At 41.9% G+C, this 26903-nt stretch overlaps 1 protein-coding gene across 2 annotated transcripts in view; it reads right to left on the reverse strand.

Moving 5' to 3' along the window:
- Positions 1-17932, reverse strand: part of NSMAF (neutral sphingomyelinase activation associated factor) — a 59598-nt gene extending 41666 nt beyond the window's left edge. For both annotated transcript variants that reach the window (XM_054985250.1, XM_054985249.1), the window contains exon 1: positions 17648-17932. In XM_054985250.1, the coding sequence (XP_054841225.1) occupies positions 17648-17700 (53 nt within the window). In that variant the 5' untranslated portion in view covers positions 17701-17932. The remainder of the gene's footprint in view (positions 1-17647) is intronic.
- Positions 17933-26903: the final 8971 nt, after the last annotated feature.

A 26903-nucleotide genomic window follows, 5' to 3' on the forward strand; every position in this document is an offset into this window, starting at 1 on the left:
AAGGATGCTACTAATCCTGCTTCATATCGCCCTATAGCTCTATTGAATCAGGATATGAAAATATTTACAGCCATCCTAACAGCCAGATTAAACAAAATAATTTCTAACTATATTAAGGAAGACCAATCTGGCTTTATACCAAACCGCCAACTAACAGATAACATAAGAAAAACACTGAATATCATTAATTTTGGGAAGCAAAATAAACTTAACTCTCTTATTTTGGTGTTAGATGTGGAAAAAGCTTTTGATCGCATGGAAATCCCTTACCTTATGGAACTATTACGGAAAATGAATTTTGGAGATAACTTTCTCAGAGCAATTCAGTCATTATATGCTAGCCCCACTACCTCCATCAAAATTAATGGTCATAAGTCGGGGAAAATTAATCTACTTCGAGGCACTAGACAGGGATGTCCGCTATCCCCACTTCTTTTTGCTCTGGCTATTGAACCATTTGCAAACCATATTAGATCATCTCCCAACATAAAAGGCATTAATATTAATAACAAAGAGTACAAACTTTCTCTGTTTGCCGATGATATGGCACTTTACCTTTCAGACCCTGTGTTTTCAATGTCTGAATTAGAGACAATTATGAAAGAATTCTCAAAAGCCTCAGGCCTAACCATCAATAGCAACAAGAGTGAAATTTTCCCAATATATTTACAGTCAGACTTGCCCAATCTCATCAAAAGCAACTATCAATACAAATGGGTTAAAAAACATTGGAAGTACCTAGGAATTAAAATACCTATAAATTTAAATGATCTCCTGAGCATCAACTTTAGCGAAATCAATCAGTCAATCAACACTATATTAGAGGAATGGGGGGGAAATTACCTAACCTTGCTCGAGAGAATTACCCTAATAAAATCATTTATTTCCCCAAAATTTCTATTTATGTTCCAGGCAATCCCTATCGTAATACCAGACAAAAATTTTGATCAATGGCAATTTAAAATTAGTAAATTCATTTGGAATAATAAAAAACCCAGAATATCATTGGAAACTTTAAAAAGAAAAACCAGCAGAGGTGGACTAAATCTTCCAGATCTGAAAACCTACTATGAGGCTAATCATTTGAAAAATCTGGTGGTAATAGCAAATGATTTAATTGGACTAGATTGGAAAGACATTGAACAGAGTTACCTGCAAGGAAGTCGTTTAAGTGAATGCATTTGGAACACGAATTTAGAACGCCCCTCTACACTAAAAAGCAATCCCTTTTTATTAAGCGATATTAAAATCTGGGACAGAATGAAATCTAAATTAGTCCATCCATTCTCTGTAGTCTCATCGTTTGCAGGACAGCACTGGTTCCCACCAGCTCTCAGCACCCACTCATACAGATGGTGGAGGCTGAACAATAAAACTAGAATAATAGATATCCTTGATAAAAAACAATTACAAGAAAAAGCAAAAATAGAACAAGGCAACACGACAAGAGCCCCATGGTTTGAATATCTTCAGATCAAGCATCTCTTTGAGTCGCCAAAACTCAAAGAATCTATAGGCAAGCCACTAACAAGCTTTGAAAGAATCTTAAAAGAAAGATCAGTAAGACAAAAGGGTATCCTGTCTAAAATCAATTCAATTCTATTGGAAGAAAAACAAAAATGCAAAATTTTGTCTTATCAAAATATTTGGTTCAAGGAATGCAAAATTGACCCTTCAAATGATACATGGAACATGATTTGGAACTCAAATAATTTCCGTACAAATATAATAAACATCAAGATGCAAACCATAAAACTGATTTCACATTGGTATATGACCCCAATCAAGCTCCATCATGTCAATCAATCTCAGTCAGCTACCTGTTGGAAGCAATGCGGTCAGCTGGGCACATATTTTCATTGCTGGTGGGAATGTAAATACATCAGTTCTTTTTGGGATAAAATAATTAAGGAAATTGAGGTCATAACAAGTTATGTGATACCTAAGTCTCCAGAAGTAATATTATTAAGCTATTGGGAAAATCCTGGGATTCCTACTTCTAGCCTTAATATTATATTCTCACTTCTGGCACTAGCGAAATTATCAATAGCTTCCTTCTGGAAACAAAAATCAATCCCATCCATAAATAACTGGAGAAGTCGCATATGGGATCATTTTGTCATGCAGAAGATTTCTGACCAGCTGGCACAGAGAGAAAACCCGAAACATAAGTCTTGTTTTCTTGAGCAATGGCTACCAGTACTTGATTATTTAACCAAAGATGAACAATGGTCTAACAACAAGGTGAAACAAGACTTATACTATTCCTTGGCCTATCTTTAAATATTACACAGTTTTATTTACAAAAGCGTTATCTAACCCTTACACCACTAGGCAATTTATAACCTGGTCACTGCAAATCAGAGATGTGTTTTCAATAATTGTTGCATCATTTTATTTGTTTTAATTAATGTTAATGTTCTTGTCTAGACTAGATAGTAGTTTAGACGTTGATAGTTGTTGGCTGTTACTGAAAAGTAAACTATTAATTTGTTTAAAATTGAAGTTGAATATTTTCTGTTAATAATTTCCAGACGTTGTATTATAAAAAATTTGAAAAACTTAAATAAAATGCAATTTGAAAAAAATAAAAAATAAAAATTGGGCCTAACCAAACTCTCTCTACCCAACCCATTCTGAAGTAATAGTTGGTAATTGTTCTATGAGGTTCTTATTTTCACATTCAACTAGAACTATGTAAAGTTTATTAGGCCTCTAAATAATTTATTTTATAAATTATTTTAGGTTAACTCTGAAAAAAGGCCAGGCAAAATAGAAACCTTCCTCGACCTTTAGATTGGTAGCCTTGACTGGTCAGCATTTCAGAACAGACAGCAGAACTCCCATATATGGAATTCTGCCCCTGAAAACACTGTGCTCCAGTGCCACAAATTGCCCATGTAGCTGCCTTATGTCAAGTTTGTCAACATCAATGTTCTCTATTAGTAGAGTTACTGGCCTCGGAGTGGTAGCTGGATATCTCTCATAACTATAGCTAACCTCCAAGCAACAGAAAGAAATTCCCCTGGAAAAAATGTCTGCTTTGGAAGGTGAACTCTATGGCATTATAACCATGAGGTCCTGCTCCTCCTCCAACTCTATCCTTCCCAAGCCCCACCCCCAAATCTCCAGGAATTTCCCAACCTGGAGCTGGCAACCCTATCTACTAATATTGACATTAGTAATCCTACCTGTACAGCAAGTAAGAAGAGTCTATGAACAACCCTGTCATTGTTCTAGCTCAGAGTGTACCATAGTTCTATTGGAGGAGGGAGAAGAGATGAAGAGACCGCAACCACATGTAGACTATTAGCGGGAAACAACTACGTAGATCCTATGCAACAGTATTTCAAAGCCTTTTAAAGGACATAAAAAACCAACACTTTTTGGAAGCTTAATTCTAGTCAGCTTTTATGATAGCCTACCTGATTATAACAGGTAGTCAAAACTTATAAAATAAGGGCAGATATATTAAGCCGCTGTTTTTCTTCTGACTACAGGGTAACCAGTTCACAGATCCCAATTCTTTTCATCCCAAAGTTCTCCATATCCAATTATCTGTTTCTATCAGTATCCCATTATAGTCTATTTCCTTTAAGCACACATACAGCCCCTTTGCTCACTGTGATTAAAACTTGACAAAACTGCATCACTTTCTCGATTTTAATTTAAAACTTTTCTCTGTTATATGTCTTTTTAAAATTGTAATTATGCAGGTATGACATGAACTTTGAGTATACTATACAAAAAGAGACATCGGTATCACATACTTTCCATTACTCTATTTTTTTCTGGAAACATGTCTAATCTTAAAGCCCTAATTCTAAATTACACTGTGTTAGTTGATTCTTTAGTTAATTAAGTGCAATTCTTCTGTCATTTAATCCCTTCAAAAGCTGTAATTTTGTACACCGTAAATAGCAGTTTGCTAGCAATCACCAGAAGCTTTCTGGGGTGGAGCATGATAACACTACAGCACATAACACTGCTTTGTCACTTCCGGTTGGTTACGTGCCTAGAAGTGATGTCCCAGAATCACAGGAATGCTCTAGGAATTTCCCAAATCTCAAGAGTTTTGTTAGTCATTGTCTCATTAATTCTTATTAGTCCTCCACTGACTAATAAGAAGATATATATATTTGTATTGAGATGCTTTTTAAATGTAGTTGCTAGTGTGACAGACTAGGATCTGGGAGACCAAGGTTCAAATCCCCATTCTGCCATGTTAGTTCACTGGGTGACCTTGGGCCGGTCATACCTTCTCAGCATAATCTACTTCACAATGTTGTGAAGTTTTTGTTTGCAGCCCGTTTTGCTGCAAATAAACTTGCATTTTATTTGGTAGGTAGCGGCCGTCTTTAGGCTTTGCTGATGAATTTTAAGCATCCCAGTTATGTCATTTGGGTCCTTAAAACAGATGACACCTTGTGAGATATGAATGGTAACACCAGCTGTGGTGTTTTTGCCCTGTTTATTTGACCTATATATTGCAGAGTCCCTGTGTTCCCAGAAGGGTATTATAGAAAGGCGGACTATAAATGACATAAATCAATAAAATAAATAAAAAATAAGCATATTGGTTTCAAAATAGGTTCATAAGCCTGGTAGTTTCAAAAATAGTTATATATTCTTAAAAGTATATATGCAGACCCAGTCACAAAGACTAATTTTCCACACAGATCTTTACTCAGAGAATAATTGTTTTATCCACACAGACTCTCTTGGGCTCCATTACAGATTAGTTCAGGGATCCTGGCTAAGTTAAGCAGACAGACTAACCTTTCTATGAGTTTGGCTGGGTGCTACTCCTGGGTGCTACTCCTGGGCGGTGCCATGCCGCACAGGAGGCTGACTGGGAGCCCGGGCTGGTTGGCTGCTCTGGGGCAGCGCATTAAGTGACATCATCAGGCTGACCTCCATGCTTCTGGTGTCACTCACTCCTTGGTGGTGCAGCACTGCCACAGGAGGCCGGTCAGGAACATGGGCTGACTGGCTGTTCCTTGGTGGTGTGGTGCTGCTGCAGGAGGCAGCCTGGCCTGGCTGGCTGCTCTTGGGCAGCTCTACACCAATGCAGGAGGCCACCAGGGATGGTAGGCCAGTTTCTCAGCCCGGTGGCACTGCTGCGCAACCATAGGAGGCTGGATGGCCATGCTAGGCAACTGATGGTGAGGGAGGGTTCGTGGTCTGGATCAAGTGTCTGGTGTTTGGAGAACATTTTTCCTGGACAGTCCTCCAAAGTACCAGACTGTCCAGGCCAAAACTGAACACTTGGCAACCCTATGCATCTCTTTGAGACCACTTCCTTACAACCTTTTTATCTGATTAAAAAGCTCCCTGGAATAATTCTGTTTTGCATAGTTTGTGGAAGGCCAGGAGAGAGTGGGAACTTGCCTGACCTCTTCAGATAGTAGGCCATACCATAAGGTTGGAGCCACCACAGAGAATACATATGTGTGGGCAGATGTTGATTTTGTCCATGTGCAAGGTAGTACCTGCAGAAGGCCCTGCTTAGTGAAGCTGCCATGATGGGATGCAGAGAGAGAGAGAGAGAGAGGTGGTCCCGTAGATATGCTAGTTCAAGTCTGTGAAAAGCTTTGTATGTGATAGCTAATATCTTGAATTGAGCTGGATAACAACAACAACAACCGATTTGTATACCACCCTTCAGGATGACTTAACATCCACTCAGAGCAGTTTACAAAGTATGTTATCATTATCACCACAACAACAATCACCCTGTGAAGTGGGTGGGGCTGAGAGAGCTCCTAGAAGCTGTGACTGACCCAAGGTCACCCAGCTGGCTTCAAGTGGAGGGGTAGGGAATCAAACCCAGTTCTCCAGATTAGAATCCTGCACTCTTAATCACTGCACCAAACTGGATCTCAAACCAATTGATAGTCAATGGAGTGACTGCAAAGTAGGAATAATATTCATGCTCCACCTAGCTTCCAATAATATTCAAGCTGCAACATTCTGCACCAACCAGAGTCTCCAGGTTAACTTGAGGGGAGACCTATGTACAGTACATTATAGTAATCAAGTTTTTGGCATGGATCCAGGTGGCCTAGGGATACCAGATCCCCGGTGGGGGCAGGGGATCCCCGCCCCCGCTCCACACACCCTGCCCCCACTTACCTAACCAGCTGGGGGGGCGCATCTTCCGTGCATGCTCCCCCGCAGCACTGCGCACTCCCGTGAGCAGCAGCCTCTGGGATTGGGCCCATTTTGGCCCGGATCGGGGCCGTTGTGGAGCACGGGAGCGCTCTTGCGCTCCGCAGTGCTTCAAAACGGACCCATTTTGGTCAAAATCGGGCTCGTTTTGGACCCGTTTTGCTGCAGATCAGGCCCATTTTGAGGCGCTGCAGAGCGCAGGAGCGCTCCTGCGCTCTACAGGGGCTCAGAATGGGCCCGATCCATGGCAAAACTGGCCCGTTTTGCTGTGGATCAGGCCCATTTTGAGCCCCTGCAGAGCATGGGCGCGCTCCCAGGGGCCGTGCGATGACGTCACTCCCGAAGTGACGTCATCGTGCTTGTGGGGGCGCGTGCACACCCTCCTCTCTCCCGAGGTAAGTGCTAGGCCCTTATTCCTTTGCCAGGAGGTTGAGGAAGCCTGGCAACCCTAAGTTGGCCAGATTGGTCGTAGGTGGGAGGCCGTCTTCCAGGGTAGCCTGAGCTTTTTAGAAAACATTTTTTCAGTTTTCCTTAGCTTTCTTTTCTAGCACTAGCACAGGATCCAGTGTAACCCCATGGCTCTTAATTGAGACTGCAAGGGTCAGACCAATTCCATTGAAAATGGGGAGTACACATGTCCAGTCCAATTCCACTTAAATATGCTTTGGACCATAACTTTAACTTCATTAAAACCAAGTGATGAAACTGTGTTGAGGTTTGGTCTGCAGTCTGTATTCTGATCCCTAGATGTGTAATTGAGCAGCAAAAAGAAGCCTCTGGGAGACGTGGGTCAGGTCAGCATTGCTGGCTGAAGGTGAGAAGTGAACCCTTTTCCCCTGTGCCATTTCCCTGACTGGAAATATCCCTGATGCTGCCTTAAGTCCTTGGAGTTTAAAGCAGTACAGAAGGGTACTTCAAGTTGGAGAGAGGTTTGGAAGGAAGAGTTAACCTTGTATGAGCCAGCTTGGTTTAGTAACCAGGGGATCAGAGTAGGATCTGCGCTATCCAGGTTCAAATCCCCACTCTGCCATGGAAGCTCAAGTGTGACCTTGGGCCAGTCACACTCTCGCAGTCTGACCTCCTTCACAGGGTTGTTGTGGGAATAAGATGGAAGAAAGAAGAATTAGGAAGCCATCTTGGGTCCCCGTTGGGGAGAAAGGTGAGATATAAATGCAGTAAATAAATTCTGTGGCCCTGATCTGTCCCACCCCACCCATTTCAATATTGCTTGGAGAAATGGCCAATATAGATATTACTACTACTTAGCGTTAAATGTTAAAGATATGGTAGGCACTTTCTTCTAAATAAAGCTGTCAGACTTATGAAACGGGGGCTTGCCGTGATAACATCCCCTCCCCCACTTCTCCCCAGGGCCTGGTATTAGGCCACACCCCATCTGGCACTCCTCTGCATCAGTAACAGGATACGGATTATAGAGTTTACTACTATGTATTATCTATTGCTGGAAGAATGATCCTACTGGGCAGTTTCTATGTTGTTTAATATGTCAGACTTAGAATTGCTTATGCTCTGTTTCAGCATTTTTTCAGCGATGTATGGGATTTCTGATGGCTGAAATCTCTTTGCAAATTTGCATTTTACCCTATTACACTGCTTACTGAAATGTTTTTGAAACTGAGTATACTGCCTCACACTAAATAACAATCCCCCCTCCCTCCCCCCAATACTGTCTTCAATCGAAGTGATTTAACTCCACTTCAGTTGTTGATCAGCTTGCAGAGCCAAACTATCAGTGTATTGAGTGGGAGGGTCATGGGAAGTCTGCTGTCAGTTTGGACTTGCAAACATCTGCTTGCTTCCTTGTCTTTCATACTTCACTCTTCCAGAAGACTGAAGGCTGATACATTAATCTGGTTTATCACATGCTCATTGCTACTTCTGTTGTACAAAAAGGTAATAAGTTGTGTTTTACAAAAAGGTAACCCCAGGCCAGTTACTGTGAATAACTCCCTTGGGCATGAATGACCTGCTTGTTAAGAGAAGCAAAACTCATAATTACTTATCATCTGTGGATGACCATTCAATTGTTTGGATAAATTGTCCTTTAAAGCTTGAAGAACATAAGGCTGAAAAATTTCTCTAGTAATTTGGTAGGGTAGAGTCCAGTAGCACCTTTAAGACTAACCAACTTTATTGTAGCATAAGCTTTCGAGAATCACAGTTCTCTTCGTCAGATGCATAGAGGGCAAGAAGAAACTGGTCAGATGTATAGGTGGAAAGGGGAGGGAGGAGTAGATGCAAACAGTAGCTTCTGATATGGAGATCAGTTTGCTTCTGTTAAGGAAGTCAGTTACTTCTGATAATGAGATAACCATCCATAGTCTCTATTCAATCCCAGCCTGACTGAGTCAAATGTACATATGAATTCCAATTCAGCAGCTTCCCGTTGGATTTTGTTTTTGAAAGGTTTCTGTTGAACTACAGTGACCTTTAAGTCCTTGATGAAATATCCTGGTAAATTGAAGTGTTCTCCCACTGGTTTCTGGATGTTGCCATTTTTAATGTCAGAGTTGTGTCCATTTATTCTTTTGCGCAGAGGTTGGCTGGTTTGTCCAATGTACAGAGCAGATGGACATTGTTGGCACATGAGGGCATATATCACATTGGAGGATGAGCAGTTGTAAGAGCCAGAGACAGTGTAGTTGATGCCATTGGGTCCTGTAATTGTATTTCCTGGGTAGATATAAGGGCAGAGCTGGCATCTGGGTCTGTTGCAGGGCCTGGTACCTGTGCTGGTGACTCTGCTAGCCGATTCATGATTGTAAGTGAGAAGTCGTTTCAGGTTGGGGGGCTGTCTGTAGGCAAGGAGAGGTCTTCCACCCAGGGCTTCTGAGAGAGAGGCTGGGTTGTAGATCACTGATGATACGTTGGATGGGTTTGAGCTGGCAAGTATAGGTGACAACCAGTGGTGTTCTGTTGTTAGTTCCTTTAGGTTTGTCCTGGAGCAGGCTGTTTCTGGGTACTAGTCTGGCCCTGTCGATTTGTTTCCTCACTTCATTTGGTGGGTACTGTAGTCCCAAAAATGCTTGTTGTAAATCTCTTAAGTGGGAGTCCCGATCAAGTGCATTGGAGCAGATATGATTGTAACGTAAGGCTTGGCTGTAGACAACTGACCGAGTGGTATGTTTAGGGTGGTAGCTGGAGGCATGTAGATATGAGTATTGGTCTGTGGGTTTCCAGTATAAGGTGGTATTTATCCGTCCATTATGTAGTTATACAGTGGTGTCCAGGAAGTGTACCTGTTGTGTAGAGTGGTCCAGGCTCAGGTTGATAGTAGGGTGAAAGTTGTTGAAGTCCTGATGAAATCTCTCAAGGGCTTCCTTCCCATGGGTCCAAATGATGAAGATGTCATCCAAGAATCTTAATTATAGTAGTGGTTTCAGTGGATGGGAGCTGAGAAAGCATTGCTCCAAGTTTGCCATGAATATGTTAGCATATTGTGGTGCCATGCGTGTGCCCATGGCTGTGCCATTAACCTGTAGATATAAGCTGTCACCAAATTTGAAGTAATTGTGAGTGAGTACGAAGTGGCAAAGTTCAGTGGCGAGGTGTGCTGTGGTTTTGTCCGGGATAATATTCCTTATGGCTTGCAGTCCATCTGTATGTGGGATATTGGTGTATAGAGCCTCCACATCCGTGGTTGCTAGGATGGTGTCTCTGTACATTGGACAAACCAGCCAACCTCTGTGCAAAAGAATAAATGGACACAAATCTGACATTAAAAATGGCAACATCCAGAAACCAGTGGGAGAACACGTCAATCTACCAGGACATTCCATCAAGGACTTAAAGGTCACTGTAGTTCAACAGAAACCTTTCAAAAACAAAATCCAACGGGAAGCTGCTGAATTGGAATTCATATGTACATTTGACTCAGTCAGGCTGGGATTGAATGGAGACTATGAATGGTTATCTCATTATCAGAAGTAACTGACTTCCTTAACAGAAGTAAACTGATCTCCATATCAGAAGCTACTGTTTGCATCTACTCCTCCCTCCCCTCTCCACCTATATATCTGACCAGTTTCTTCTTGCCCTCCATGCATCTGACGAAGAGAACTGTGATTCTCGAAAGCTTATGCTACAATAAAGTTGGTTAGTCTTAAAGGTGCTACTGGACACTTTTTGTTTTTGCTACTACAGACTAACACGGCTAACTCCTCTGCATCTATATTTACTGTATGCCATTCATCAGTACCTAATAATGATGAATTTAGTACATTATAGTTATTGCTTGTAAACATCAGCAGCCAACAACTGGGTCAGACAATTTGATGTGAATTTCTTCTTTTTATACTTGCTCAAAGTACTTGGTCCAAAGCTGAGCCTGCATGTTTGCTAGCAAGAAGATATGCATGTCTGACTACCTCTGACTGCATTTCTGCACTTCGGCTCAGCCATTCTGAAAAGTGCAAGAAAAGGGGTCAAACCATAAAATCAGAACTAGCCCCTTGTTCTCAGATTCAGATCGCCAGTGAAATAATCAAATCTAGGAGATCACAGGCTGGAGCCAAAGGCATCGTTCTTCACATGGAGGGAGCCTTCAGCTAAGGGGATGGGCTGTGGGTCACCGCAGAACAAAAGAGAAGCTAAATCAAAAGACAGACAGGCACACACAGAAGCATGGAAAGCGGCCAAAGAACCTATTACACCATTATGAACTGCTCCAAAGCTCTTGTGCAAGCATTTGACAAACACTCCTCACAAATACCTTCATCTGCTCAATGATTCTTTAGAGTCCATCCTGCAATGGCAGTCAGTGTAAAGATCTTTATTGTATCTGTAATGTTGAGCAAGTAAGGGCCAAGCTACAAGTGACAAATGACACTTGAATGGCAAGTGTATTTCTCCCTGTTCACTTGCCCTCCACTCAATCCACTTGCCAGGCAAGTGTCTTTCGTCATGTGTAGCTTGGCCCTAAGTAAGTTGTGTGTGTTATTTCTGCTGGTTAATGCAGGGTTTTGAATATTGATTACTGTGGGTTTAAGTTCAGACCTCTGAAGTAAGAAAGAGGGACTGGATGTGGTGAATGCTCTGATTGGACAGTAGCTGTAGGGGATGGAGTGCACTGGAGTTTTTAGCCACAGTGCTGAGAAAGTGTTCTGTCAAGATCAGTGAATATGCATGGAGTTCTGAGAACGTCTGTCTAAGGGCCAAGCTACACATGACGAATGACACTTGAATGGCAAGTGGATTGATTGGAGGGCAAGTGAACAGGGAGAAATACACTTGCTGTTCAAGTGTCATTCGTCATGTGTAGCTTGGCCAAGTGTCATTCGTCATGTGTAGCTTGGCCCTAAGTCAGCCAAACTCATAGAAAGGTTAGTCTGTCTGCTTAACTTAGCCAGGATCCCTGAACTAATCTGTAATGGAGCCCAAGAGAGTCTGTGTGGATGAAACAATTATTCTCTGAGTAAAGATCTATGTGGAAAATTAGTCTTTGTGATTGGGTCTGCATATATACTTTTAAGAATATATAACTATTTTTGAAACTACCAGGCTTATGAACCTATTTTGAAACCAATATGCTTATTTTTTATTTATTTTATTGATTTATGTCATTTATAGTCCGCCTTTCTCACTGAGACTCAAGTCGGATTACACAGTATGAGATTAGTACAATCAGTATCAAGTGCATTTCCATAAACAATGCCATAGGGTAATTAGATACAAGTTTAAAAGACATAGCATTAGCAAGAATCCAATACAGAGTAGAAAAAAATACTGAAACAGAATATAATCAGTTCTAGGACTGATATTAGACAACATATAGCAGTACATATTATCAGTACTCTGTAACCATCATGCTTATACATGTGTAAATAAATCCTACTTTTGGTTAAGCAAAAAAAGATCCCTTTTTTACCTCACAGCCACACCCCCATGTACTGACCATTTTGTTATACTATCTATAAACAAGCTGTTCTATAATACCCTTCTGGGAACAGAGGGACTCTGCAATATATAGGTCAAATAAACAGGGCAAAAACACCACAGGTAGTGTTACCATTCATATCTCACAAGGTGCCATCTGTTTTAAGGACCCAAATGACGTAATTGGGATGCTTAAAATTCATCAGCAAAGTCTAAAGACGGCCACTATCTACCAAATAAAATGCAAGTTTCTGAACAGAAAGCAAAGCCGCATATATTGCTACATTAACAGAAATACCAGTGACAGACTTCACCACACTTGTAATTCATGCCCCCCAAATATTTTTTCCGAAATATATCATTACATAAAATTGAGCATTTTGTAGAGATTTAAAATTATATTCTCTAATTTTTTTTAACCAACAGAAAAAACTTTCATTATATACATTATATCCATCTAATTTTAGCATTTCCAGGTCATTTTAAGGCTTTTCTAGTTCCAGAATATGGTCCTTCAAGTAGTATTATGCTGTCATTAGTCATATAAAAGGAGTCAACAGCCAAAAACAAATACATGCAAAGGAGGGCAATTTTCAGGCTGAGGGCCGAGCTACACATGACGAATGACACTTGAACGGCAAGTGTATTTCTCCCTGTTCACTTGCCCTCCACTCAATCCACTTGCCGTTCAAGTGTCATTCATCATGTGTAGCTTGTCCCTTAGTCAATGGAGGGTTAACAGATTTATTTGTATTCTCAGAACTAAATATTTGTGATGTTGATTAAAACAGCAAATAGTGTACCCCTTCCTAAAACCTATGTATAGGCACTTGAAGCATTTCATGGCAGAGCAATCACTAGGCCATATTGAGTTAAAATACTGGAATATATTTTAAACAGAGGTTTTTTCCTAATTTCACATTCTTCTAAAAATAAGCTCTCTTATTTTAGCATTAAAAACTTGAGTAATTAGAATTCACTTTGTAACAACGTAACAAGTGGGAACAAGAACTGAAAGCTAGAGTAGTGATTACAGTATTGAGCTAGAACCTTGGAAACCAGGTTCCAATCCCCACTCTGTCATGGAACCACGCTGTGCCCTTGGACCAGCCACACGCTTTCAGACTAACCTTTCTCACAGGGTTGTTTGAGGATGAAATAGAAGAGGGAAGAACAATGTAGGCTGCTTTGGTTCCTCACAGGGAATAAATAATGAGAAGAAAACATTTAGAAACTATGTGGTGACGAAGCAGTCTTACTGACCATGCTGTCTCTGTCCTAAATGAAAATTGTTATATTTTTCTGTAGTTTCTGTTTGAGAACTGCTTAATTTCTTCTCAGTGGATCCATCAGCAACTGATCAGGCCATATTGTTTGCCAACATGTATTTACTGATTGCTTCCAGGTAGGGTTGTTATTCCTCAGAGGACAGCTAGTCTGAACAGGAAACAAAAGGCCTGCTCTAACATTGTCTTTTCACCACATTCCTTCAACTTCCTTTCATCTGGTTCAATATTTCATTATACCTCTTCAATAGCTAAGTATCTGATCATCTACATTTATAAATTGCTGATCAAGTTGCACATCAATAAAATTGAACACTGGTTCGCAAAAAAAAAAAAGTGTGGGACTGGATGTGAGTTGGCTGAGGCCAGAACACTATAAATGTATGGCTCTGTGAATTATCACGAGTTCAGATTGCCTTTTAACACTACAGGCAGCTTCTGTCTTGAGACTGCCAAGTAGCAATTAAAGGACAACACATTGGGATCCTTTTTTGGCTTAACTGTCTTCATTCGCTTCCAAGGGCAAGTACAGTCCTCACTGAAATGAATGAAAATTATAGCAATACTTGTTGGACTGTATTGGTTCTTGTCCTTTATTTGAAGCTCTTGATGACAAGATGAAGACATTATACAGCTTGAGCAGTAAACCTTATTGTGCATCACTCCAAATTTTTTCAAAGTGAACAGGTCCAAGAATAACTACCCCTTCCTGTTTCCAGAAAAAGCCAGGTGCAAAGAATATTGATTAGCTAGCCCTTATGGCAACAATAAAGTCACTTCTCTGACACCTTCTAAAGTTTTAAAAAACACTGGCAGTCTTTAAAGAGAAGCCTAAAACACTTAGTGGATAAACAAGTTTGGCATCTGGGTTCAAATGTAGGCCAAAGGAGGAGAAAAAGGCTGAAGGGAGCTACAAGGCTTACAGTCCTAAACTCAATCACTGTAGCATTATTTCTGGAATATCTACAAAGTTGTTATCTTCCAGAGGTCACATTCTTCTACAAAATAAATAAGAAGGTTAACCAGAGTCAGTGAAGCCCCACATATAAAAATATCTAACCTCATGAAAAACTCTCATTGAGACCCACTTTCATTTGAACAAGAAACTTCCTTATGCAAACCATTCTAAGGCTTCATAACATACTGCTTTCAATTCTTCGTGGAGCATATATAGTTCGTTGTTGTGCTCGGCATCTCTTGCTTCTCTGCCTTCCTTTAACATGCAAAGTCTGACTGAGCTCTTCTTGGTTGAAAAAGCTTCAGTTTTCCACGGTGTCTGAATATAGCCATTTTGGTGAACTGAAGTTTGTTTATTCCACACTTGGTACACAAAACCTGGGTCTTATCTCAGTTTAGAATCCTTATTTGTAAGCAATGAAACTTGTTTGCTGAGCCACTTGCATTTGGATACAAGGATAAATAGAAGCTTGACCAAGCTAGGAAGTGTTCAGTTAAGCACCACACACTGGAAGAGGCATGCACAAGAAAAGTAGCCTCTTCTGCACTCCGGACTTACTCCTCATTTTTCGAGAAGTCAAGTCAAAACTAATGCAATCGGCCTAGCCATGTTCCCTCTGACCTTTTCCATGTAATGGTGGTGTTGTGTGTCATTTTATGTATTCTGCTCTGTACTAAAATAAATCTGAATTGAAGAGCGCTGGTGCTGTTGTCACCAATGGCTTCATTGGTGGCATCACAGTACCAGTCCTTTAATTTGTTTTCTTTCTGCATGGGCTAAAGCGATGCATCGCTGGAATGCTGAAGGGCTCATTATTCCTGGAATTTCTCCCTCCCTCAGAACCCATTTCTGACGAACTGCCACGGACTTTAGGCTGGTTCGTTTAGTTTGTTTTTTGGTTCGTCACTGAAGACAGCCTGGTGCCAATCAATCAGTTTCCTAGGCAACAAGGGATGGACTTCCTGCAGACCTTCTGCTGACCCAAAAGTGAAAATGTGCTGACCTAGATGTGACGTTTTCACGAACCAAACAAACTAGTTCATGAACCAGGGCAGGTTCATGAAAGTTCGTGCTTCATGAAATGCGACAAACTACAAACCTACAGTTTGTAGGTCCAGTGCAGCAACAAAACAGCATTTGTGTCCCATTGGAGTTGAATTACAGCTTGTCATGAAATCTGAATTCAGCCCAAGCATTTGCAGTAATAACATAGACCTGTCTTACAGGGCTGTTATAGGGATTAATAAGACCATACACAGGACTTTACTGTTTGGAATTTTGTAGAATCCATTTCAAGTATATTATTCTTAAGCATTTTAGCTCTGTCCTGAAAGTGCAATCCCCGCTATAACAGCCAAGCCAAAGACAAGCAAGATTAGAATCCACTCAAAATCTGAAGTCATAACAGCTTTCATATTCAGGCATCAATAATCTTTTATTTTAAAAGATTAAAAAGCTGAAAAGAACCTCCTTGTCCTTTCTAGTATAAGAAGTTATTATCCCATCTGATTGTTGTATTTTTGGTTAAGGGCTTTTTATGTAGGGGTAGAGAGAGAACACTAAGCAAACAAACTAGTATCAGCAATACATGCTTGTAATATGAATGCCCCCTCCAAAACAGCCCTACATAACTTGCTGTTAATAATGGTCACATTTCAGTGTAGCTGGCCTCATCCATAGCAACCCTTTACCATTTGCACAGTCCCATCTCCACGTGACCTGCTTCCTAAGGGTAAGCAGTCAAGTACTTTAACATGTCCAATATGCAGAAGTTTTCTTCTTGCATCAGAAACAGTATCTGTATAACATGGACATGTGATTAGAGAGTCACACGCTTTCTTTAAGGCTACTCTCATTACAATTACTTGGATGCACAAGAATTAAAGGAGTTTCTCAGAGGCATTCCAGCTGGAGGGAAAACACAGTCTACTCACAAAGGTGCTCTATGTTGAGATGAACACACAAGTAAAATGCTAAAAAAAGGTAATGCAGCACAAGTATGCCCCCAAGATTAAACTTCTGCCCCAACTCTGAACTTTAACCCTAAAGTTGTAGAAACAGGATGTAGTTAGGGAAATGCACTCTTCCCATGTTTGAATACATTTCTCATGCCCCTGTTTTAATCCCTAGTATTGAAATCAGGTTCAAAGTCTGAGTCAGGCACAAATTAAGCTCAACCAAAAAAACATTAGAAATACTGGAACATTATGTGCTTCTAAAGTCTACTGAGCTTTTCATCTACTGAAACAGGTTGGAAAAACACAAACAAAGGTAGCCGTGTAAGGCTCAATTTAAACATGACTCCAGCCCAAGGAATAGTTATTAGAACATTAGCATTTGCCCAGTATCTCCTTTAAAGTTGGCTGCTGCCCCTGCAAAGCAGTCACTTCACACAAGTATGCAAGAGAATGAAGAAGCAAAATACTGGAGATATTAAGAGACCACAGCACTACGTGTATCCAGGATCACATTTTAGAACATTCCACTATACTGAACATCCTTTGCAAACAGAAAGCCGCCACAACAAGCAGGGGTGTGTGTGTGGCTTTATCCTTGTTAGGCTAGCTTTCCATGTGCAGGGAGGTATTTTATGGACTCCGCCACATTCTACCACCTCCTTCTCCTGCATGTGTACAGAAAGCTATAAAGATACCACGCACGTGTAAAGATGCATTTTTCCCTTTGCCAACATCACGTCAAAGTCAACACTCAGTGAGTTGCACGTGCACAAACAATCTTGTTTTGGTAAGATACAGTGAACAAAATCGAAAGAGATCATTTCAAGGGAGGGGCAATAAGCATCAGCCATGCACTGCGATCCTGCGTACACTCAGCAGTCCCACCGCAGCCCAAATGGCACTTGCACCTTCCAGAGCGTTGGTCTGTGCGGATTCTAGAGGTGAGGCCAGACCGTGGAAACTGCAGCGCAGCGCCGCCCCCGCCCCGATCTCTACCCGACTTCCGTGTTGCCCGTTTGCGTTCGTCACGGTGCAAAATCAATACGGGGGGTGGGGGTGGGGGCGGACCGGATGGTCGCTTCCACGCACGCCCCCGGGCGAGACCGCCCCCACGTCCTTTCCCTGGTAACCGCTAATTTAGACTAATAGAACATCTATGTAGCTTTTTGAGGGGAAGGGCGGCCGCCCCCTTCGAAAGTGTGGAGGGGGCGCTTTGCTCTGTCCCCGCATCGCTGGAGAGAGGCAGCTGCTGCTGCTCCCCCACCCCGGCCCACGAAGGGGAAGAACACTGAATGCGGCCGAAGCTGCCGAGGGGGTGGGAAGCCGCGGCTACGGCGGTCCGCTGTGTTGCTGGGAGCCTGCCTGAGTCCTTCACCCACCTCTCCTTGGAGTACAGCTGCTGCTCCTGCCGCCTTTTCCGAATGAAGGCCATGGGCCCGCCCCAGCCGCGTTTCCCCGGCACCTCCGCTTTGCTGCTGCAGCCGGCCGGCAAGCAGAGGCCTCAGTCGCCGCTGGAAGACTCTTCGGCGCAGCCTTCGCCAGACCATTTATACCGCCGGGGCTGCCTCACTCCGCGCGCCGGCTGGGCTCCTGCCAGGCATTTTCTGCTCGGCGCTCTTCCGGGCTTCGTCCCCACCTACTAATTCTCGTTTGCGGCCGGAGCCTGATTCTGTAAGCCTGACTGGAAGTCAGCTGCTCTGCGCTGAAACACGCGAGGAGGCGCTGTTTATAGTTACTGGGTGGAAATGAACTCTGCACATGTTTAAAATGATCTTTATTAACGCCATCGCTCAGCGTTGGCAGCAAAGGCATCGGTGGGGGATTCTCTTTGTTGTGTCCATCAGTTGGGATTGGGTAAACAGGCCAAAGCAACAGTTGTCGCCTTGCAAAGTTGAAATAAGATTTGGACCGCTGCTCTGTGCACACCTATCTGTTGGTTTCAGTGGAGTGTTACTCGTTAATGAAGAGTTAACAGAGCTTTCCCTTGCTGCTACCTGCTAAGACATTTATTTATTTATATTCCGCCTTTCTCATTGAGACTCAAGGCAGATTACATAGTGTGAGATTAGTACAATTAGTGGCAAGGACAAGGGCAGGCATTTCCATACAGTGTCAAGAACTTTTCCATAAATACTGTCATGGGGTAAAAGAATATAAGTTTACAAAGATACAGTATTCGCAAGGATCCAGTATGGAGTTAACGAATTGCTGAAACAGAACATTATCAATTCTAGGGCTTACATTGAACAACATAAAACATAGGTAGGATATTTAAAGCAACAGATAATATGTAAGGCCACATAATTATTTATTTATTTATTTATTTATATCATATTTGTCTTCCGCCCTCCCCAGAAATCTATGGTTTCTAACTCATCAAAACATTTGGTATCCCTTTCCTACAATACCACCCTCTTAGCTGGGAAAAAAGGCCTTTTTGAATCATTTAGTTTTGCATTGTTTGCGGAAAGCCAGGAGGGTGGGGGCTCTCCTGACCTCCTCAGGCAGGCCGTTTCATAGGGGTCACCACAGAGAAAGCCCATGTATGTGCTGCTGTTGATTTCGTCCATGTACAGGCTGGCACCTGCAAGAGACCCTGTTCAGATGAGTGAAGCTGCTGTGGAGGGACATAGGGAGAGGGGTGATCCCGTAGGTATGCTGGACCAGGAAAATCAGACTGGAAGGCACTAGGCCTTGTTCCTCCTGTCCCTCTAGCTTTACTGTTGTCACTTGGAAGGGAGCCCAAGCAAACCATGGCATCAGCAAAGGGTCAAGTAAAGATAATGAACCTTTTCCAACTTTTTTGTGGTTATTAACAACAGGAGATGCAAAGCAATGAGCAGAGAACACAATAGTTAATATATGTGGTTTGCATAATTTCCTCTGATCAGGAGGAAAGAAATTGTTATCAGTCCGTGGCTCCAAGGAGGCCCATCTGGCCTCAACTAGAGCCAGAGCTTTCTCAGTCCTGGCTCCTACCTGGTGGAATGCTCTGTCTACCGAGACCAGGGCCCGGCAGGATCCACTATCCGCCAGGCAGAGTTGTTCCGCCAGGCTTATGGCTGAGGCTGGGCTTTCGCTGGCTGGAGGATACAACATCAACCCCCCTCCCTATGAGAGATGCCCACCACTGTTCTTAAGCTGCTGCTATGTTCAATTGTCCTGTTGCATTATTTGTTATTAACTGTATTGCTGCCATCAGGAAAAAGTGTGCTGCTATTTTTTATATTTTTGTATGATGCTTTTAAATGTTTTATATGGAATGTTTTAAATCTTCTTAATGCTGTTATCCGCCCTGAGCCTGCTCGCAGGGAGGACGGAATACAAATACGATAAAATTAATAATTGTAACCTGAATAATATACAAATTAAGAACTGAATTAGAGAACGAAGATGGCAACTCTACTCTCAGAGACTTGTCTCTACCATAAATGTATTTATATAAGGTATGCATTATAGTATAATTCTATAACAATCAAGTTTCTCTTTTGAAGTTCACATGTTTGCTTGCTGATAGAGCCTCCTGAACTTGTGTGCCAATCTAGTTCAGGAGACTTCTGCTTTGCAAGCCTAGAATAAAACCCAGTACTGAGTTTTACAGGGCCTGGAAATATCTCAGTAGCTTCCCAGTCTCTCCACAGAACATGAATTCTTCTGAGTACCTACAGCTTCATTCCATTCCCCTCCACCCCAAAACCTAACAGACAGTGCATGGTGCTTGTTCTCATACCAGCATAAACAAATGCATATACACAAGCCCCGCAAGTGCCCATCTACAAGGCAACTTGGGAAAATTCTTTTCTAGAACTTGAGCTCCAGCTTGTGGTAAGTTGAATATGTGCATTTGCCTGATTCAGCTTTTAACGATCACAGCAAATGTTGCTATTCAAGCGTTTACAGTAATGGAGCAAAAGTGGGATCCAGTCAGTTATGGTGGAAGATAGATTGCCTACAGCAATTGTTAATCTAACATGGGGGAGGTAATTTTACCGATGTCTGTACATGCCCAGATATGCATGCAAGTGGTGATCAATTATCCAATTCAGTGATTAGTTATCTAATTCTTAATGTGGGCTACATCTGTGGATACATAAATCTGGTGACTGGGGCCATGAACAGACAAGACATCTTTCTACAAACCTGAGAGACACCCAGCTTTGTAGAAAACTCTAAAAATGAATAAATGGGGTGTGAGGTTAAAGTGTTAAACCTCCAAGGTGATAAATGGAGCAGCTGTGCCATTAAAAAACAGATGCTCTCAGTAGCCATTACCTGCAAACCACAACAATCAGGAAAAGGTTGGGGGAGGGCCCTTTCAGCTTTTGAATGAGGACTCATGGGTGACTTTCTACCACATGACTTGCATTACTCACCCAAACATGGCTGCTTGCTAATGTTCAACAGCAGCCACCCTATGAAAGACATTGTTGTGTAGCGGTTAGAGTTTCAGACTAGGTTCTGGGTAGGATCGCCAGGCCCTCCTACCTGAAAAAAAACTGAGTGCAGAAGCACAAGAGTAGGGAAATACAAGAAATGAATAAAAAATAATACAAAGTATATTCATTTTACAAGAAGCGCAAAAGCTTAATATCAATCAAGAAATAAATTATATAAGCCATATTACATATAAACAGTTTCAAATAAAAAGGCGACCAACAGATAAGTAAACACTAAGGTTGGTGCAAATCCGTTCAAGGAAATATCCAACAGATAAGTTACCAGGTATCTCATAACAAAGGTAAATATAGGTAAGTACAGTTCTTGTACTTATTAATAAAGAAACATTCACTTTTTGTTGTAGGTGGAAGTTGGAAAGTAGGAGAAGGCAAAAGCCCACGTTGCCCAACGTGCAGTGCCAGCTTGAGACTGATGTTTCGTATTGCAACCTCTTCAGGGGCGAAGAAAAAATCCACCAAGCAAAAATAATACAGTTAAGAGCATATAGCACCAATCAGTCAAACGAGTCAAAAGCGGGCACGCTGTTTTTGATTGGTGCCATATGCTCTTTACTGTATTAAGCAGGTTGGTTTTTGGTGAGCAGAGGCAGGCCCAAGCACACTGCGTGCAGACCTGACATCACTTCTGGTTTAAACTGGAAGCTATGGTGTCTAAGCAAGCCCCCCAAATAATTTTCACTATGTTTTGAGTTGATTCTTAGAGAACTGGCCCTGCTAAGATGCTGGTTAAGTTAACAAATAACAAATGAAGCTGAAGATGGGGAGAGGGGCAGATAAAGGTTGATAGGTAAGTGGGAAGAAGAAAAGGAAGCAGTGGGGCTAGGCCAAGTTGTGCAGTGGGGAATTCTCAAGGACGTTATTTTAGGTACAGGAAAGAAAGGCCCGTCAAATATCAGTACTGTGATTCACATAAGAAAATTCTTCTAAATGAGATGGAATACATTCTAGAACATAGTTCCATTTAGATCAATGCTGTGTTTTGAACATTTTCTTGACCAGCCCATTGCATATAATACTTCAAGCCTTAGGCCATATAAACCATGAGTGGGCAGAAGGTTACTCGGGAGTGATCAGTCACTTTCCATTTAAAAGTCGTTCTTTGCCCCTCCTCCAGTGCTGCTGTAATAACTTCCCATTTAATTGTTCTACAGCAGCTTCTCCCTTTTTACTCTTTCCTGAGAAAGAAAAGAACATGCATTTATATATGGGAAAACAATACCAGCAACCTTTCCCACCTGTCTCTCCTTGTCCTTCATATGCATGCATGTGCACACGCGCTTGCACACACACGTATTCTAGCTCTGGGTGAGAAGGGAGTGTGCTATTGATTCTCTCCTGTTAGCAAAGCTACTATTTGCCTCTGACAAGGAAAACATAAAGGTAGCTATATTTTTCTCTAGCATGTGAAGTTACAATTAGGGTTGTAAACAGGCATGGAGAAAAATGTCCTGGCCCTTTAACAGAGGCTTAATGTGTGGGAAAAGACAGCTGAAGCTTTTCATGGCATGGAGGTAAATAATACCATTTGGTAAATAACATCCTATTAAGCCTCTATTAAAGGAACAGGACATTTTTTCTCTATAGGCATTTACAAATGCCGGCCACGGGGTGGGGGTGGGGTTGCTTTGTGAAAACAGCAGAAGAAAATTTTACCTACCTGATCACAGTAGACCTGCTCTGAAATGCTATGTTAGTCTAGCTGCCATTTTGTGACTAGCTCAGTGCACTGAGCTGCCAAGACTAGAAAAAAATTAAGTAGCTCCTAGAAACATCTCTGTCCTGTTCTGATCTAGAAAAGGCACATGCTGCCTGTGGCCAATGCAGCTCAGTGAGCAAGCTGTGTTTTTTCTACCTTCTGTAGCCTGCAAAAGTGATGCTACACCCATGCCCAAGGAGTGCATCTCTGAAACCAAGGCTGTGTTTTATCATGTCTATCATGTTAAATACTCATTTGCTAGTGCATCAAGTGTTAGAATCAGGTTGTAAGAAGATTTGATCAGCTGTCAATGTTTAATTTTTTTAAAGTATACTAGACATACAATATGTTTAAAAATTTTATATACTATATAATGTTTTACTGTTTATTCTCTAAACATGCAAGGGATCTTTGGACCTTTAATTCATTCCTCCTTATATTACCTTAAAATTTTACCTCAGGAGTGCTCTGGTCTGCACATGAGAGTGGTTGTTAAGTAAAACGGGATTTTCTCCCCATTAAAAAGATAGGATTGTACATAAGAATGATGGTTGCAGAGTTTTGATAAGCGTATTGGTTTCATAATAATTCTTAAGCTTGGTAGTTTCAAAAATAATTCTCTCAAAGGTATATTCACAGACTCAGTCACACAGATTAATTTTCCACACAGATTTCCGCTAACAGAATAAACTCTCATCTCAACCATACAGGCTTTTCCACACAGCTTGCCTGATCTAGATAGAATAATCTCTCAGATACACAAACTGACCCAGGTGCGCATAGTTTGCCTGACTTAAACAGAATTAGGCTCTGAGGCTTCCCCACAGTTCTCATTTAGCCAGAATCCTTTCTCTGAGACACCCAAAGACTGATTCAAAACTGCAGTTTACTCCATCCCCCAGGGTACAGCTACTGGAAGATCACAGCAGACTATTTACCCATCTGGGTCCCTTCTTTCTTCAGAGGCCTGCATTTAAACACACCGTAACAATTACTAAAAAAACCCACATTAGCAAACAGAAACAAAATTCAAATTAAATACATTACATGCAAAACATTACACATACCGTTTTTCAAAATAAATGTTTCAAAGCCATACATGTAAGGCAGTTTTAAAACCCCATTTATAAGAATGGTTTTCTTTAGAGATGGGCATGGGATGGGAAAAAAACGAACCACTCAGTTCATGGTTTGTTAATTTCCACAGAACACAAACTCACCCAATTTCCAAACCAGTTCGACGTTCAGGGGAGCCCAGGATGGCCCCCTTCATGCTCAGAGAAAAAAGCACCCCTTTCCCAAACACCTCGCCAGTCCCCAGTCAGTAAGAAAAATAATAAAGCAAGAGAAAAGAAAAGAGGCTTTTCAGCCCCTTTTCCAGCAGCCAGAAGTGCAGGCCAAAGATCCAAGTTCCAATCCCAACACTACAGCCAGCCATCAAGCTCTCCTCCCTCTCCCACTCTAGAGAAACTGAAACCAGGAATCACACGGCTTCCCCTATTTATGGGAAAAGCCAAGAGCTTGAACACAGGAGCACTCTGGTTGGCAGAAAAACCTGCCTAACATGGTTTTGGAAGGAAGAGATTGGTGTTACCATGGCTGCTGAAGGCCCATCTCCTAAGTTGCCTTGGGGATTCTAACCCTCCCCCCCTTTTCCTGGCTGGATAGGCCATTGTGGGAGCTCTCTAGTGTCAGACTATGGATGTTAGGTTATGGCAGATAGATCCCTGGATCACTTCAGCATGGCACATGTCCTTGGCTAACTGATCTTTATTCAGGGATTCAATTTTCTACATATACACAGGTCCATAGGAGTACATGAAGTAAAAGGTGAATTAGCCTGGTCACTTCTCATTGAAAGGAATAAAGTTTCAGGCTACTACAGAACAATATAATCACCCAGCCTCCTCCCCACTAAGTCACAAGTACAGAATCAGTATGGGAAACATTTCTGAATTTCACACACTAGACAGACAAGATACTGAGCAATGTTACACTCCAGACATTCAAGGTCATTCTAAACAATATCCGCAGCTGTCGGCTATTCTGGGAGACTGAGGAAACGAAAGTTGTTTGCAAGCTAAGGAATGTACTTATCAGATACGACATAAGACCAGCATCCCGCCCCCCCCCCAAGGCAACTCTGGGCCATACCCTTAATACTGGCATGGACGAATGGGCACATTCAAACATGACATCCAGTTGGCAGGGACAGCTGTCAATCAAGCCCGGAGGGCTCAGATTGGGGGCAAACTAAAGACTGCCACTGTTGCCTGGGCAAGGGAGTATTTGGCGGCAAAAGTGTCCGAACCGGCAACGGAACGGTAAGAAAAGTTTGTTTGGTTCGGAAAAATGCGGGTCCCATGGAACGTGTGGTTCTTTGACTACGAACCAGCCGTTCCGTACAGAATTTTGTTCCGTAGTTCGTTTTGTGCCCATCTCTAATATTCTTTTTAAAATGCTACTCTAAAAAGAAACAAGTCAGTCATCAAAATAAATCTTCTGAAATATACTGGTTACTGATGTTTTAAGGAGGGATATGAACTATATGAGATATATCCTTTCTAAAATTCCATTTGCTTTAGTGGATATGCATTACAAATAAGAAAAACAGCATCTGGCCAATTCTATTTATTCGGGAACACAGCTGTTATTCTCCCATTAACTTCAGTAGAAACTTTGAGATTACTCTAGAGCAAATTGGATGCAGAATTTGCTTAGAGAGGACCCTTTTTCTGTCTTTTTTGGTATTTGGTACAGTGCAAATGATATTATATTGAACTGTTTAGATACTAATATGATGTCTAGGATAGTCTGGAATCTTCCAATTTACAGGTGCCTGGTATCTTTCAATGAAAGGAAATGATGAATAAGAAGGAAGTCACAGGGGTTCCTGTCTAGTCTTCCAACAACCCGTCTGCCATTCTTTCTTCCTCCTGGCCTAAACACAGAAAGCTCCGTGATCACTATGATCAGTCATTTGTTTTTACCTTACAGCTGCAATGTTTAGCTGCTCATTGTATTGAGGAAATAGAAGAGCAGGTGGTTGAAGAAGAGAAGTGATGTTTCCTATAAACTGCCACCCTTCCAAACCTCAATTTCCCTGATGAAACCACCTCTCACAGCTGCTGTTAGCTGTGTGGGAGTGGGGAGGGCTATGGAAGGAATGAAGCATGAGATGTTGTGCCTGCAGTGAATTTGAATACATCTCCCCAAGGCTGTCACTCTCCCTTAGAATTACAACTCAACCACTTTTCTAAAACCCACAACATGGCATCATTTATCATATAGTTAGCTTGTTTATATGACACCTTTGTCCATACTGGGGATCCAAAGTGTCTTACATCATTCTCTACTCCTTTTAATCCTCACAACAACCTCAAGAGGTAGATTAGGCTGAGAAAATGTGACTGGGCAAGATTCAAGTTCAGTAGCACCTTAACGATCAACAAAGATGGTTGTTGGGGGTTTTCCGGGCTGTATTGCCGTGGTCTTGGCATTGTAGTTCCTGACGTTTCGCCAGCAGCTGTGGCTGGCATCTTCAGAGGTGTAGCACCAAAAGACAGAGATCTCTCAGTGTCACAGTGTGGAAAAGATGTAGGTCATTTGTATCTACTCAGGAGGGGTGGGGTTGAGCTGAGTCATTCTGTAAGAGTTTCCCAGGGTGTGGAATGCTAATGGCGGGAGGCTTCACTGAGTCATTCTGTAAGAGTTTCCCAGGGTGTGGAATGCTAATGGCGGGAGGCTTCACTGTATCCTGAGGAGGTTCTTTTGCATATGGATTGGTGCTTGATGTGCTAATCTTCTCTGCAGGGCTATTGTCGGGTGTGAAGTGTTTTGTTGGCCTGGTGTTTTTCAGAACTGGAGCCCATGCTCTGTTCATTCTTAAAGTTTCTTCTTTCCTGTTGAAGTTTTGCTTATGCTTGTGAATTTCAATGGCTTCCCTGTGCAGTCTGACAAAGTAGTTGGAAGTGTTGTCCAGTATTTCGGTGTCCTGGAATAAGATACTGTGCCCTGTTTGAGTTAGGCTATGTTCAGCCACTGCTGATTTTTCAGGCTGTCCAAGTCTGCAGTGTCTTTCATGTTCTTTTATTCTTGTCTGGATGCTACGCTTTGTGGTCCCGATGTAAACTTGTCCACAGCTGCAGGGTATACGGTATACTCCTGCAGAGGTGAGGGGGTCTCTGCTGTCTTTTGCTGATCGTAGCATCTGTTGTATTTTTTCGGGTGGGTCTGAATACTGCTTGAAGGTTATGCTTTTTCATAAGCTTTCCCATCTGATCAGTAATTCCTTTGATATATGGCAAAAACACTTTTCCTGTAGGTGACTGTTTTTCCTTGGTTGTTTGATTCATCCTGGGTTTGATTGCTCTTCGGATTTCATTTCTGGAGTAGCCATTTGCCTGAAGTGCGTGGTTTAGATGATTAATTTCCTCATTGAGAAAGCGCGGCTCACATATCCGTCTTGCACGATCCACTAAT

Source organism: Eublepharis macularius, chromosome 7, assembly GCF_028583425.1.
Source record: "Eublepharis macularius isolate TG4126 chromosome 7, MPM_Emac_v1.0, whole genome shotgun sequence".
Taxonomy (NCBI): Eukaryota; Metazoa; Chordata; class Lepidosauria; order Squamata; family Eublepharidae; genus Eublepharis; species Eublepharis macularius.